The following is a 16,539-nucleotide window of genomic DNA, read 5'->3' on the forward strand; positions in this document are numbered from 1 at the left end:
AGTCACGAGCCCAAAGGACCGGGCCCCCCCGGCAGCTCCTCGCTCACGCTGGCCGCCTCCCGCACAGGGCCGGTTCTCCCCCCGACTCCGCACACGGGCAGGGGCCGGCTCTTCCCCGCCAGCTGGGCTGTCCTGGCGAGCAGGGAGGGCGGGCTGCTCCCCCGGCCCGGGGCCTCCTCCACGCCGGGCGCTAACGCCAGCCGAGCCGCCCCGGCCCGCTTCGCCCGGGCTGGCGCTCGAACCAGGAACCGTCACTTCCCTCACAAGGCCCGCGGCCCGGCAGCCATCTGCCGATCACATGACCCGTTCGGGCTGTGACCTCTGACCCGGAAATGGTTTCCGCGCCCGCAGGGTCTGTTCTGTTTACTGTTGTCAAGGTAACCCTCCAGACGTTATTGAAAGCCTTGGCGGCGCCTCTCGGGCAGGAGCAGAAGCGAATCACTGTTTTAAAAATAGAAATGAAGCTGCGAAGCCTCTTGGGAGTTGTAGTTCTCGCCCGCAGCAGGCGGCGGTGTCACTTTACGGCAAGGCGTAAAATAGGTAAACGGCGCCCTTTCCCTATCTCGTCACGACAGTGTGCGCCGCGGCGGCGGCGTGGAATTCGGCTGGGAGGAGGGAAAGGAAAGTATTGGAGGGAATCGTGGCCCCCTGGTTCTAGGAGCCCTCAGCACAGCGGGGAGCGGAGTCCCTGGCATTAGGCTGAGGGGAGAGGGGGATCCCCTGCCATTGGGCTGAGGGGGGGGCAGGGAGGAGGGGGATCCCTGCTGTTGGGCTGAGAGGGGGGGTCCCTGCCATTGGGCTGGGGGAGCGCGGGGGGGCTTGTATACTGGGAGCTGAGGTGGGGACAGGGAGGGGGAGCCCTTGCCATTAGGCTGGGGGGGGCGAGGGGGACTTTTCATTGGGCTGAGGAGGAGGGGGAGCCCTTGCCATTGGGCTGAGAGGGGGAGGGTTCAGGAGGTTGAGTCTGGTTGGGAAAGGACATGGGTGATGGGCTAAATAGTGCATTGTTATTGGGGAGGGGACTGGAAGTCTCTTATAGCTCAGATATACATCCTCAGCTAGCATCTGCTTTAACTTTTAAAAACACGTGGGGTGGAATTTAGAGTGAGCTGCTAGCAGACATCAGTGGGGAAGCTTGAGGGTCTCTAACTACTGCCCCATCAAAATCATGCCAGGGGTACTTTAGAGGGGTTGCTCACCGTGTGGAGGTGGAATCCTTAAGCCAAGACTTTTACTGATACCTGGTGGGTGTCTGAAAGTGGCAGCAGCCTGAGGAAACGGCAACATGTCTTGGCAAGTTGGGAGCTGCCCTCAGCTCTCAGAATGAACTTTCAGGCCAGGCTTTTTGCCCGCTGTGGGGTCAGGTTGTTGTCTCAGTCCTGGAGTCTCTTCTCCCAGGCTGCAGAGGATATGACATTCCAAAAGATTCAGAAGGTCCTCTGTGTGGCAGAGAAAAATGATGCTGCCAGAGGAATTGCAGATATTCTCTCCAATAGCAGAATGAGGCGGGTAAGAGAGTAAAAGCAATAGTTTCTTTTTGGGTTTAGTTTGCTTTGTTTTCCCAGCTACATAAACAACTTGTTAGGGGTACTTGCCAATCATTCAATTGTTTCTGGGTTAATTCATTTTATCTTAAAATAGATATAATGTAGTGGTGCTGCCCTAGAGAGTCTAAATACCACTGCTGAGACTTTTTAAAGCTGGTGTTATTTTGATGTGATCAAATTAAAATGCAAGGCTTGCATTGTTTGCTTGAGCACCCATTAGAGCCAGGAAATGTGCAAGCTGCATCCTTATTCTAGTGCCAGTTTAAACCAGTCCCGACCTGCAGCTCCCTGTTTTGTTAGAACCATGGGCCACTCTGCAGCGCTCTACCAGTGTACTTCAATCCTTACATGCAATAGCTTGTGCTATTCCAGTTCTGGCCTTTCCCAAACAGATTCCTACTGAAGGTGAACTATGCCAGGTTAGGTGAGATGGACAAACGCATATCGGACAAGACGAGGCTGATAGCACCAGGCTCATTTCCCCTTGTGGCTGAAGCAATATAGGAATCCTGTTCTTTAGTCCCAAGTTTTGTTTCCAGATGCACAGAAATAGGGACTGTGTCTTGTCTGTTTGCAATGAGGTGTTGCCTTGGTGAATTTTCTGCTGTCATTCGTAACTTGCAATCTGTTATATATGTGAGAAATATTAGAACCTGAAACAGCCACAGGCATCTCCTGCCATGTATTATAATTGGTTTAGCAGGTCAAAAAATGCTGCTTCTTGCAGTGCTGTTATTCCTTATCAAATTCCAGTGGCTTAAATTTTTAACACAGTGAATATGATTTAATGGTTAGAACAGAGAACTCTATGTTTTGTTCCTGTCTTGCCATTGATATAAAGCAACACCTCCCTTTTTCCCCTTCCTGAGCAAGCTGTACCCTTCTGTACCAATATTCCAATCGTGCATATTAACCCACCTCTGTGATGCCAACTATGTCATCGTTGTGTTCATTAACTAGCATTTCAAGTTCTTCCTGCTATTTCCCCATACTTCTAAGGGCATGGCTCCACTGGAAAATTCAAAGTGCTGTCGCAGGAACCCTCCCGTGGCAGTGCTTTGAAGTGTGAGTGTGGTCATGTGTTCTCCCAGCGCTCCTGGTACTCCACCTCCATGTGCTCCCAGCGCTCGGAGCCTGTTTACAATAGCGCTTTAAAGCACTCAGACTTGCTGCACTTGGGATGATTTTTCACACTCCCGAGCCAGCAAGTTAGAGCTCTATAAAATGTAAGTGTAGAGAAATACTGATTTGATTTCCCCTGTATGTTCTCTCTTTTCTCTCTCTTATTCCTGCTACAACAGCCCATGCTCCCGCCAGATCCAACCCTTTTCCCAGGTCTCCATATTTTTGACTTACCTGTGGGCTTTTGTCATCTGCCCCCGTCGAACTTAGTTTAAAGCCCTCTTCACTAGGTTAGCTAGTCTGTATCCAAATATGCTCTTCCCCTTCCTAGATAGATGGACCTCCATCTCTGCTTAGCAGTCCTTCTTCCTGGAACAGCATCCTGTCATCAAGGAAGCCATTGTGATGTGACAATGGTCAATTCGTGTAACCTCTCAGTACCTCAATCAACCCTGATGTAAAATAGGTCTAATATCCTTATGGCAGGGTGCTGGGAGGCTTAATGTTTATAAAAGTGCAGGTAGATCCTAGGTTGAAAGATATGGTAGAAGTAAAAAAATTGGTTACTTGAGAATTGATGGTCTGAATCAATCTAGATAACGACACACTTCCAAAGAAGATAATGTGAAATGTTTGGGCCCACTCTAGAAACCTCTGCAAACCTTGATAAGTGGAGGATACCCTGGGAACAGTGTGTGCTGAATTAGGTGTCTTTTTTGTGAGCTGACAGTTGTTCATTGGGAACTTGGAATATTTTTCAGTCTTCATCCAAAGAGTTAAATCTCAGCTGTGCCACTGGCTAACTGAGTGACTTCTTCAGTCTCTCCTTGCACCTGTTTCCCCGTCTGTAAGAGGGTGATAACTCTTACATGTCTCTCAGGGGTGCTCTACAGTGCTCTGATGCTGTAAAGCACCATTAAGTGTCAGCTGTTTCTATAAATGGCCAGTAGTATTTCTATTCAGCCTGCCTTTACTCTAGATCTTATTTAATTCACTGAAAAATGATTGGACACCTGAACACCAGCAGCCTGTTTTTCATTTGTCACGTGTTTACATGGTTTCTGCTATAGCTGTCATTTGTGTACATTGATTTGGGGTGGGTTTTTTTGTGGGGGAGCAATTTTTTAAACATCTTTTCCATTTTTTGTCTAGAGAGAAGGGTTTTCCAAATTCAACAAGATCTATGAATATGACTATCATATGTTTGGCCAGGTAGGGTTCCATCTCTTTTTCATAATGCTGTATAACCATTCTGGTTCAGGGAAACACAACATGCTGATTGATCATCTAACAAAAACATAAGTACAATGGTACAGAATTATGTATTCGGTAATGGAGATCTGTGCAAGGAATATGTGTATGAAGAATAACCAAATTATTGTGAAATTGAGATCTCAAGTTTTCATTTGAACACATAGGGGAAATGTCTTTTCTACTATTAGTGTTGTGCTGTCTTTATCTCCTACAGATACAGCATGGTTCAGTGGTTAAGGGACGGGTCTAAGAGTCTGGAGATCTGACTTCTACATCTGGCTCTGCCACTGACCTCCAATGTGGCCTGAAGTCACTTTACATCTCTTTGCCCTGGTTTTCCCATCTGTAAAATAGCATTGTGAGATCCTCCGATGAACAGCTCTCCATACATGCTAAGCATTATTAAGTCAAGAAGGCATTTTCCATCTGATCACTCATATATTCAGAATTCCCAGATTGTATACGATAACGTGTGTACAATGCTCAGCTGTGGCTGGAAGGGAGAACTATTCCTATGTCAGTAGAAGCAAGGCAGATATCATTGACTAGAAACTGACGTGTCCAATCCATCAAATGAAAGCCATGTGTCTGGAGCTCGTGGACACCAACATAACCAGACTTTAACAAAACAGAAGCAACTGTGAGAAACTAATTGTCTTAATCCATTTCCTGCAGAATGTTACTGTGGCGATGACCTCTGTTTCGGGACACTTGCTGGCTCATGACTTTAAGATGCCATTTCGCAAATGGTTAGTACCACTGATCTGAGAGAGATGGTGACATGCTGCTTTCATCTTTTTTATGCTGAGATGTGCAGTGCAATGAGCCTTTAAGGTCAGCCTGTGAAATGTAACTTATGACAATTAATGAATTGGCTAATGTGTATGTGTACCAGTGTCCTCATCTAATACAAGGACGGTAATACTGCCACTATAACCACCATTCTGGCACTTCATCGGTACACCAATAAAAGATAGAAAGCATCAGGTAATCACTTGTGAATGTTTTGATTTCTTTTGTACATTGAGTCCTGCTGTTTATCATCTCTTCCCCAGGCATAGCTGCAACCCCCTTGTACTCTTTGAAGCTGAAATTGAGAAATACTGCCCTGAAAACTTTGTGGATATTAAGGTATGTGCTTTTAAAAGGCTACATGATACTCAAATATTAGTGACAGGTTCCACAAATATTGGTGCAGACAGAGAGAGGACTGGACCTCTGTCCATAACCTTTAGCTGTCTGGGACTGTAGCCAAGATAAATATTTTCTCTCTCATTCTTCAGACTATACATGCTGTCTGCCTTTGAACTTAGTTTCCTAGCCTATGCAGTCAGGCTCAAAGGACTGATTTATTTAAAGTAGAATCCCCTCTATTGGAATCAATATATTAATGGCCCCAGTTACATCTAGATTACATCGGAAAGTCCTGGGTTTAATAAAAAATAATAAGGGACACGATCCAAATTTAGATAATGACTATTTTTTGTATAAAATGGATGCAGATAAGTGACTATTTACTATAGTCATCAAAACCTGTTAGCTCACTGACTAGCCTTGTGAGATACAAATCTTGTTCTCATAAATGGTCATGTGGAGCTGCTCTCATACAGTGTTATTCCAGCAGCCCGTTACAACCAGGAAATTAGTACAAGACCTGAACACTCCCCTAATTAGCTGAAGGAAAATTAATGAGGTTCTACTCTCTCTCTGTATTCATACAAAACACACCAATTATATTTTAGCTGAAAATTTGCAGAGCAGCCAAGGCAGTTAATTTCAGATATATGCACAAGAGAGAGGAAAACATACAGAAAACACACACATGGAGGTCTCATGTGCACATACATCCCTGCAGTCAGTAAAGCTAAAATATGTTGCATGCAATAGAATGGAAAATGAGAACAATTCATTAGAATAAATTTGTTGCTATGGATACATGTTCCATTTCAAGATCAAGTTAGACTGTTGACGTTGCTGTTGGTGATTCACTGCTGGACTAAATTAGATGGCATGATAAGTAACTTGCTGTGTCTCATGCTGTGCCATTCTCTCATCTCAGAAAACCCTAGAACGAGAAGTCCGGCAGTGCCAGGCTCTGGTGATCTGGACCGACTGCGATCGAGAAGGAGAGAACATTGGTTTTGAGATAATCCATGTTTGCAAAGCTGGTGGGTGGAGGTCTTAACTGTTTCATTCTTTGAAATGCTGACTAAAAATATACCTTGTTCAGCAATGTAACCCAAAGGCTGCTGCTGAATGTTTGCAGGAGATCCAAGAAGAATTCACTGGCTGTGGTGTTGACTGTATCAGAGATGTGTTAATGTAACACATCACCAGCAACAGGGCTACGTTTCCACGTTTCCAGTCCATTGATTTCAATGGAGTCTTGGTGGGTGGAGGCAGCACAGCTGGTATGAACAGGGTTAACATTTAGTGAGGGGTTTTTGTTGCTGTGATAGCCAAAATGTACAGTTTAAGTTGGACAGAACTTGCAGTCAAGGTATAAAAGCTCGTCTTGGCTCTCTGGTACTGGTGGGTATCAGAAGTGAGCATAGAATTTTCTCAGCTGTATTGTAAACACATCTTTCTACCCGTACAGTGAAATTCCATCTAGGCTTGCTTAATTGTCACTGGGCCAGTTCACTTCCCAGATAATGTAAAGAGATGAGATGGGGAGTGTGAATGTAGTCACATTAAGATGACCCAGTGGGAGTAACTTAGGTTCTACTCTCTCGAAAGTAACTGAGCTTTTCCCTCTGTCCCTCTCTCCCACTGCTAGAGGCCTTGTCAGCACTTTTCCATTTATGTTATGATAACTCTAGGCCAGTTTTGGGAGCTGCAGCCTGCACTTGGGAGTGCAGAAGGGTGTAATTGGAAACCAACACCTGGATCCTTTTGACTGCAAAGATATAAAAATGGCCCCCATTTACTAGATGTTGCGGGGGGTGGGGGTTGTTTTTTAACTAGATTTACAAGAGTGAAATCAGTGAAACTAACTAGGACATTATAAAGCGTCAGTGGGCTAAAAAGGACTTTATTTTTGGACTTTGGATCAGCCTATATCTGTCGTCTACCTTGAATGGGGTTACTTTGAAAGCTTAAACTGGTTCTCGTTCTACTACCAATAGTTTTAAAGGAAATCACTGAGTATTCAGTCTCTGCCATTGGGCTGAAAATCATGTTTGATCCCTCTTTCTGGTTGACAGCGAAGCCAAGCCTTCAGGTATTCCGAGCCCGCTTTTCCGAGATCACTCCTCGTGCCGTAAGAGCAGCCTGCGAAAACCTCGTCCAACCCGATCAGAATATTAGCGATGCTGTGGATGTCAGGCAAGAGCTGGACCTTAGGATAGGTATGAAGCTAGGGTGGGCAGTAGCTAAGTTTTTGATGCTCTGTAAATCTCTCCTTAAAGGGATTCTGTAAAATTGCCCTGGCAGGTAATTGATGTTTGGGACCGTTCATTGATTTGCTATCAATATATAGCTCAACTAATTCGATGGGTTAAAGTATCTGAACTCCTTTAGGCTATTGTGTTAGTTCCAGGATAAAGAGCTGGCATCAACCTCTCATCATTTATTCTTCCAAAGCACAGCAGGTGATAGTGGTTCAAAATCGTCTGTTTGCACATCCCTGTGACATGAGACAAATGCAAAAATTGATTCCTGGGACAGGAGATTTCGTTCTGAGACAAATAGATCATGCCTTCACTCAGGTGTTTCCAATAAAATAGTTGCTCTTTGAAGGAGCTGTTAGGTTCTTAACTATTTCTGTGACATTTGCTTGGCCTCTGCATTTCATGTTAGTTGAGTGACAGAAACCAGGCTTGCAGGTAGTGTGATTACTGTTTAAAATGATTATCCCAACTTTAAAATTCCTTTTTGTTTTCTTCCAGGTGCTGCCTTCACCAGATTCCAGACCCTTAGGCTCCAGAAGCTCTTCCCCGACGTTCTAGCCGAGCAGTTGATCAGCTATGGTAGCTGTCAGTTCCCAACTCTGGGATTTGTGGTAGAAAGGTTTAAAGCCATCCAGGCCTTCGTTCCTGAGGCCTTCTATAAAATTAAAGGTATGTTCTGGGACATCAGTGCAGTGCTCTCAGTGTCTGACAGGGTTCAGCACCTTTGAAAAGAAAACAAAACATGGCTTTACTGAAAAATACGAATGAGGGAGATGCTTCTGAGTAAACATTGCTACAGACATGCGATTTTCCCCTTCCTTTGCCATGGCCATTCAGCACAGTTGGGAAGGTCTTCCCAAAAGCATGCAAGCTTTCTATGGCCCCCTTTCCTTCCCTGTCTAGCCAGTGCAGTCTTGCTCTGCACCATCTCTCTGATGCAGTGACCTCCTTGTCAATGCAGTGACCCACGAACATGAGGACGGCATGGTGGACTTCAACTGGAAGAGGAACCGACTCTTTAACCACACAGCATGCCTTGTCCTGTACCACATGTGTATGGAGGTAGGAAACCTTGTCAACCATACAGGGTCCAGCATCAAACAAGCATTTCTGTCTTACCTTCTGGTTGGCAGAAGCATTAGACAGCAGCTGATGCCTCGTGGGGGCCCTTAAACAGCACTCCATTTAGACACTTCACTTTGATTTTCCTTTCTGCTTGCTCTGTTCTTAGGATCCGATGGCAACTGTTGTCGAGATTGGGAGCAAACCAAAGAGCAAATGGAGGCCCCTGGCACTAGACACTGTGGTTCGTTTGATATGATGCTAAAAAGATATTTTTTTTCATTATTTTTTTTAAGAGCATTGAATATGAGTTTTAGTGACTGTCCAGGTTTGGGTGGTGAATATTCCCATTCTTCTTTGTCTCTTTCTGACACAGGAACTTGAGAAGCTGGCTTCCCGCAAGCTCAAAATAAATGCCAAAGAAACCATGAAAATAGCAGAAAAGCTCTACACTCAAGGGTAAGAATCCCAGACCTGGATGTGCTGGAATTAAATACCTTGTACGAAACAGCAGACCTTTAATCAGAAATGGAAAGAGCCCACAAGAGGAACGGTGACTGGTTAGCATCCAGTGTGGCTTATTTGTTTTTCTTTTTGTCTCTAAGGTACATAAGCTATCCCCGAACTGAGACCAACATTTTCCCCAAAGACCTAAACCTCTCCTCTTTGGTACAACAGCAGACCCAAGACCCCAGCTGGGGAGCCTTTGCACAGAGGATTCTAGACCAGGGTGGGCCAACCCCTCGGAATGGGACCAAATCTGATCAGGCTCACCCTCCCATTCACCCCACTAAATATACATGCAACCTGCAGGTGAGTCTAACACAGAGCAGAGTTAAGTCACTAACATGATTTCTGCTACTGACAATGCACCTTACCAGTCACTGGGTAACATGGTGATTATAGCAGACAGGGGCTTGCTGTGCATTTATTAGCAAATTGAATTAGACTTTCCATATCTTCAAAAGTGGGTTTGTCTCCTGAAAGATCCTTTCTAAAATATGCTACCCTGATAATAAATGTTTCTGCGCAGAAAACTGGCTGAAAAATACTAGGTGCTATAGAAAACCTAAGCTGGAAATATGCACCTCTTACCCACTTCCAAGTTTTGACCTTTGAAGTCCACATCAGATTTTCAGTGGAGGTTCTCTTTGCTTATCCTAAAGCTGGTCACTGCCCTTAGTTACATTTCCTCATGAGTCCCAATACAAAAGAGATGCTGCTTTCAGTGCATACTGGACCTCCTTCTTATAGACTTTTTTTTTTTTAAAACATAGGGACCTAAACCACCTGACAGCCTGAAGCAAGTGATGTTTTAAAGTCCTGCTTCGTGTCTATGGGGGGAGTAATTATTATTATAAGTCCTTTCATGCAAAGATCTTAGTGCTTAATAGAGGTGTACAAGTACCTATTAGATGTATTTTAAAGCACAGAGGCTAAATGACTTGCCTAACAAGGTCAGTGGTATAGCTGGGAATAGAACCTACATCTCTTGATTCTTAATCTCTTGCTCTGATCTGCACTTTTACTGGATTCCTTTTGATGTCTTCACTTCTGGTCCCAAGGGACATGCATTCTGAAAGAGGACTCTTAAACCTATACTTAAATGAGTGTGGTGTCTGTCATTTGGAGAAGACTCCTGACCCTCTTCTCTTCATGTGTGGTCTTAGGGGAATGAACAGCGACTATATGAATTCATTGTGCGTCACTTTTTGGCTTGCTGCTCCCAGGATGCCAAGGGACAAGAAACAACTGTAGAGATTGACATTGCTAATGAGCGATTTGTTGCTCATGGGCTAATGATCCTGGCCAGAAACTATCTGGACGTCTATCCTTATGAGAAGTGGAGTGACAAGGTAACCGTCTTGATCAAAGTATATGTGAGACGGTAAATTGGGGAGAGATCATTACAAGATGCAACTGGGTTTAAATGTTACTCAGTAGTTAAGCTTGCCTTGGCTCTGTGTGGATGTGTAAACACTTAAGGGCCAAATTCTGCTATCAGATATACCTGCAGGACTTCCACTGAGAACTTCCTTGTTTCAATTGTTGTTCTACCTAGAGGTTCATCTCTCACCTGAAGACCTCTGCAGCTCATTTTGGCAGTTTTGATTGCTCAACTCCCTTTCCCCTTCCACATTTTACCTCCCGAGGAAGGGGCCACGTCACTGGTCTGCGTGAGGGCCTGATTGATTTTTTTTTTTTTTTTGTTGCAAACTTGTTGGTGCTGTCCCTTAACTTGTCAAAAGGGGTCATTGTTGAACAATGCTGGGTCCACTTTTTCTTCCCAGGTATTGAGCATGCTACTCTCAAAACCTGTTAAACCCCCGGAAATCAGACACGAGTCTCCTGCAGAACAGTACCCCATGACCCACGCCTGCTTTGGGTTTTTAAATTCTATCTCAAACAAATGTTGCAGAAGGTTGTTTCATTGGAGTCTGCACTTTTCTCCTTCCTTCAGGTTCTCCCAGTGTATGAGAGGGGGTCTCGCTTTCAGCCCACCACAGTGGAGATGGTGGATGGGGAGACCAGCCCACCCCAGCTCCTCACGGAAGCTGATCTCATCTCACTCATGGAGAAACATGGCATTGGTCAGTATCCACAGCATGCGGATCCGTGTGACCTCATGCTGTCTAGCAGAATGGAGTTTGTATACCTCTCCCCCTTTCGTGGTCATCTGTTAAATCTGTAGCTGTAATGGTCTGTCTCTTCCACCAGGTGGAGAATTCTCTAAATACAGCTGATCCAAGATAAAATGAATTGTGTGGACACTTGCATTCCCAAAGTAACTTATGGAGTAATGGAAGGGGGAGGATCTCCAGGCCAAGTCTGGAGTCTATTGTATAGGACTCTGCAGATTGCAGTTTAGCTCACTGGAGATACAGCTTTACTTCCCATCTCAGTCTATTTAGGGCCCAGTTGTGGCCTCCGAGGCTCCCGTACAATTGGCCTTGGAGTCAGTGGGGGACGAGGGCAGTATAGGCCTGTACTTGCCCATTGTGATAAATTTGTGCCTGTATTTAGTATCCCACATCTCTGCATTAGTAAATACCAGCTTGTAGAGCCCTGATGGTTTCTTCATGCCAGCTATGACTGTACAACTACTTTCAGGGACTGATGCCACTCACGCTGAGCACATCGAGACCATCAAGTCACGGATGTACGTGGGGCTTACTCCAGATCAGAGGTTCCTTCCAGGGCACCTGGGCATGGGGCTGGTAGAAGGTAAGGATGATGACTGCAATTAGGTGTGCAGATCCCTTCGCTATCCCTTCCTTTCGCTTAAAGCAAGGTATTGTTCCTCAGGCTATGATTCCATGGGCTATGAGATGTCAAAACCCGACCTTCGTGCTGAGCTGGAGGCTGATCTGAAGCTGATTTGCGAGGGGAAGAAGGACAAATTTGTGGTGCTGAGGCAGCAGATCGAGAAGTATCAGAAAGTCTTCACAGAAGCCGTGGCCAAAGCCAACAAGTGAGTATCAGTAAAACTCCTGCTTCGCCTCTGCAGTCTCCCAGAACAGCAGCAAGGAAAGTGGAGGACATAGCTTCATGCCTGGGGCTCTGATCATGTCAGATCTTATTTCCGTGACATAGGCGTTTCCAAGAGGAGGCGTGGAGTCTGAGTGCTGATACTGTGTAACAACCCTTCCTTTATATCTAGTGGGCAGCTTCAGAGCTGGTGTCCAAAGGTGCCAGTCAGTGCTGACCTCTGGAGTTGCACCCACACCACGACTGAAATGGACGCATTTTTTTCCTCATGACATTCTTAAACGGACTTACTGTGAAGTTCGTTGGAGCCCAGCGGGGAGAGCAGCTACTCACCCACCATCTCCGTGGTATGGAAAGTGAGAGCAAACGTAAATGCTCATGGCAGAGGAAACCAGTGCGACTGTGTGTTTCTTTCCAGGTTGGATCAGGCCTTGTCTCAGTATTTTGGAGAAGTAACGGCACTTGCGCAGCAAGAGGAGATCTACCCAGCCATGCCCGTTTCCATTCGGAAATGTCCACAGTGCAACAGTGACATGGTCCTGAAGAGCAAGAAGAATGGCGGGTCAGTGATCTCTGTTAAACAGGTGACAGCTCAGCGTGTTCATGTTGTGTGGCTCCCTTGTAGCTCAGCATAGAGCACTCTCCCAGCAACAATGACAAGGTGTGTGGTTATGCCACCATGTCCCTGGGCATAAGGCCAAAGTTCACATGCTGTCTACTGTAAGAACTGTGCAACCCAGTTGAGCTGTGATTCTGGAAGCACATGATCGCTTTTATAAAACAGCCTCATTACGCTTGTCTTTAACAGTGGGCTGCTGAACCCTGTCCCATATGCTTTGTAGCTGCAGGTGGAATGGCTGCTCAGTTCTCTTGATTATTCCTCTTCCTCATACTAGCCCTTTACTCCTCCACAGGTTTTATCTCGGCTGCGTGAGCTATCCTACCTGTAAAGCGGCTGTGTGGTTTCCTGACTCTGTGCTGGAAGTCAGCAAGGATGACAGTGTCTGTGCTGTGTGTAAACCCCATCCGGTTCATAGGTGAGTATCATCAGTTACATACAGACACACACAACTGCCCTGTAGAACATACTGGTCAGCTGCAGTGGCCTGCACTGCTCTGTAGGAAGTAGTGTCCAGTTTTTGAGCTGGGCTTGGATTGCTACAGAGACTGCACATCCAGTCCCAGGACAGTCTGAGGAGGATGCTTCAGCTGGCTATGGCCGCTTTAAAAGCGACATTGACTGGCTTCCAAAGAAGTGCAGTCCTGGACTGGCCCTAGACTGGATGAATGATAGGTGCAGCACAAGCCCAGGAGGGCAGGTAGAATAGAATAAGCCTGTTGAGCCTCAAGGTTCCAGCGAAGCGATGGAGGTCCCAAGAGGAGGAGAACTCTGATCTGAGATACGGATTTTAATTTTTCATTTAGGCTGAAATTTAAGTTCAAGCGAGGTAGTGTCCCACCCCTGCTACCCCTGGAATTTGTTGGATGTATTGGAGGTTGCGATGAGATGTTGAGAGAGATCTTGGACCTGAAATATTTACATGGACCATCCAGACCGGTACAGTCAGTCAACCCGCCAGCTAACTACCTACAAGTCAACCAGTCCCTTAACCGCATGGCCAGCTATGAGAATGGCCACCCGAGGCCTACCACAAACCTTGGTGCAGCAAGGGCATCCAGAGCTGCTAGTCACCCAGCTCCCGCCACTGCTGCTGCTGCTGAGAACAATGCGGTGGTGTGCAACTGTCGGGAGGAGGCAGCATTGCTCACTGTGCGTAAAGAGGGGCCCAACCAGGGCAGGCAGTTTTATAAATGCAGTGCTGGTAGCTGCAACTTCTTCCTCTGGGCTGATCAGCAATCAGATGATGGAAACAGTGTGACCCACAGGAGCTTTTCTGCACCCCCTGATTCCTTGGGTGAAAGGCCTCCAGGAAGCTTCAGGAGCCTTGGAGGAGGAGGAAGTCTGGGCCGCTATGGAAGCAACGGTTTCGACTCAGGCGCAGGGGGCGGCGGCGCGATGTGTAAGTGCAATCAGCCGGCCATCACACGCACCGTCCAGAAGGAGGGACCCAACAAAGGGCGTCAGTTCCACACCTGCCCAAAGCCGAGAGAGCAGCAGTGCAGCTTCTTCCAGTGGGTGGATGAAAATGTGGCCCCAGGTGAGTCTGGGCTTGTGCTTGGAGTTGGGGTTTGGGTGGGATGCAATGGCGGGGGGCTGTGTTTTTCATGCTGAACTGAAGGGAGATACTGGGCACCCCTCAGGCACCATCTTAAAACAGTTAAGATAAAAATAGGAAAAGGACTGTAGAGGTACAGAACTTGGCAGAGGGACTAGGGGTGCTGTAAGGTAACTCGTTTGAAATGCATTAGATGCGTCCTTTAAAGAATGGTCAGTTTATTCTAAAAACCTGACATGGCTCTTTGTAACAATAGGGAAACTCAGAAGTCCCTTTGACTGACCTGGAGCGGGGTATGTAACAGGTACACAGGTACCCTGATACAATTTAGTTCTGGGCCGATTTATTCAGGTAACGGGACATCTCACGGCTGGCTGTGGTAAGCTGAGTGGGTATTCATTTCAAAGGCACAGTTCAGTGCACAGAACCCTTGACCTTTCCTAACCTAAACTTCATCGGTTGGGGAACGTCCTGCCAAGTGGAAATACCCATTTTCAGAAAAGCTGTTGCTGAGTGGATGAGAAGTTGAAAAGGGGAGTGGGCACCAATTTGGTGCTTATACGTCCTCTCCTGGCACTGGAGCTGCATTTCATCCCACCAGCTGAGCTGCTACCTCTGTTTAAGCTCCAGTAAAAGTGGATCCTCCTCCCTCTTATATTTCTTCTTAATGGGAAGAGCTAAAACTGCCAGGTAGGGCAGCATCAAACCTTCCTCAGAGGAACAACTGGTGCAATCAGATGTTAAAGGGACACAATTGCCTGTTTTTAAAAACTTTAAATCCTCTCTGGAATCCTTTCATTCCTGCTCCCTTTGATTCCTAATGGTCTCTTCAGCAACAGAGAAACTGACCATATGGGGGGAATCCCGAAAGTGACTATTCCTGGAGCGCTGGCAAATTACAAAGGAGGAGGAGCTGAAAAAAGATTTGTACAGCTCCTTTCACCTATAGTAGGTACAGAAAGTTCTTTTTTTAAAAAAGGGCTCAAGTTTTTAATGTGACCCTTAAAAAAATTGAAACAATCAGGATATTTTTAGAAAATTTAGGAGGGGGAGGAAGTGAACTTAGCTAAAGTCAAGTAGACACTATTTTTACTGTTTACAGTTTGGACTTTGTATAGTTTAACAACTGGGGCAGCTTCTGATTTTTATCTCGTGGACTAGCCTGGAGCTGCAAGATGCTGCACAAGAACAGATATAGCCAAACAAGACAGGAGCATCTTTGAAGAGTGGGATTAATAAATGGACCCAAGCTCCCTGACCATGTTCCCTCATCACTCTTCCCTTATTCCTGTGGCTCACATGGTGTTAAACTGCTTAGAACCAACTGCCCCTCTCTCTCTCTCTCTGCAGGAGCTTTCTGTTCAAACCAGTTCAGGAGCGAAGGGCACTCAAGAGGGTCTGGAAGCATAGGTAAAAGACCAAGTAATTTCTCTTCTGAGAAAGGACCTACTGCCAAGAGACAACGGACCTGTGGTATTTGCCACCAGCTTGGTCACACTAGGAAGACATGTCCTCAGGACCACTGAAGGAGGACAGTAGATGGGATGCTCTTGTAAGAAATGCTGAAAAAGCTAGAGTCCTGAAGGGCTCCAGGCATGGCTGGCTGTAGAGATGCAGTGGATTTTAGAAGCAGAATATCTCTGGGGCTTGTGTTCAAACTACTTCCTGGAAATGCTGGCAAAAGCCAGTCTTCTCTTGGTGGTGACCAGTACATTCAACTATGCCTTGGAAAGTTTCATTCTGACTTATTCAGACACTGGGCTGTCTTCTAAAGGAGGCTCAACTACTGCTGCCATTCCTTGGCTTATTATTCTGGGGGATATTTTTATAAATACAGGCAGTGTGTTTTGAAACCCAAAAGACTGGGTCCCTTCTCAGCTAAAGCTTTGGACAAAAATACAGCTGGTTATTGGGAAGTGGGAGAAGATTTTCAGAGCTGCAAATCCCAAATCTCACCCAGCCTCCATTCCCCCAGGCCCTTCAGTCTAGGAAACAGTAGGGGGCCAAAAAGAGTAGCATTAAAGGAATTGGAGGAAATCTTTTCACATGCTGCTGGATCAGCTGGTGTGGTTTGTTTGCAGGCCACGGAGCAGTTGGGGATGATGCTGTCCAGGAAACCATCTGCTGATGGTTGTGAATCAGTTTTTTTGACTTTTCACAGGGTGGGGTTTGATATTTTAAGTTACCCTTCCAGGTTAGGGTTAGTCAGTCAATGCTCCCTAATCCCCCTGGCCCTCACCTCAATGGAGAATTAACAGCAAAGAATGTAAAGCCACAATCCCTTGCCCTGAAAGGGGAGCTCAGTACAAGTGCTCAAACAAGAGAACCTGCACTTAAGCTGATACTGAATTTAGAACCTAGCTACTCCTTGGACATTGTAAGCAAGGGAACTTAATGGAGCTGCTAGTTAATGCAAATCATTTTGGGCAGATTGGTGCCTTTTAATAAAGAGGAGCACTCAGTGACACTATTCCTGGGCATAATTTAAAACACAAT

At 46.0% G+C, this 16,539-nt stretch overlaps 1 protein-coding gene across 1 annotated transcript; it reads left to right on the forward strand.

Moving 5' to 3' along the window:
• Positions 1-919: 919 nt before the first annotated feature.
• Positions 920-16,513, forward strand: TOP3A (DNA topoisomerase III alpha). The gene is made up of 19 exons (XM_032762780.2): positions 920-1,509; positions 3,822-3,881; positions 4,599-4,672; positions 4,979-5,054; positions 5,983-6,091; positions 7,130-7,273; positions 7,814-7,984; positions 8,277-8,377; positions 8,547-8,621; positions 8,754-8,836; positions 8,983-9,190; positions 10,048-10,233; positions 10,839-10,968; positions 11,489-11,602; positions 11,684-11,849; positions 12,285-12,428; positions 12,781-12,903; positions 13,292-14,025; positions 15,394-16,513. The coding sequence occupies exons 1-19, from the start codon at positions 1,324-1,326 to the stop codon at positions 15,567-15,569; spliced, it is 3,060 nt and encodes a 1,019-aa protein (XP_032618671.1). The 5' UTR covers positions 920-1,323; the 3' UTR covers positions 15,570-16,513.
• The last annotated feature ends 26 nt before the right edge of the window (positions 16,514-16,539 follow it).

The sequence above is a fragment of the Chelonoidis abingdonii genome, chromosome 9 (genome assembly GCF_003597395.2).
Source record: "Chelonoidis abingdonii isolate Lonesome George chromosome 9, CheloAbing_2.0, whole genome shotgun sequence".
In the NCBI taxonomy this organism is placed as follows: Eukaryota; Metazoa; Chordata; order Testudines; family Testudinidae; genus Chelonoidis; species Chelonoidis abingdonii.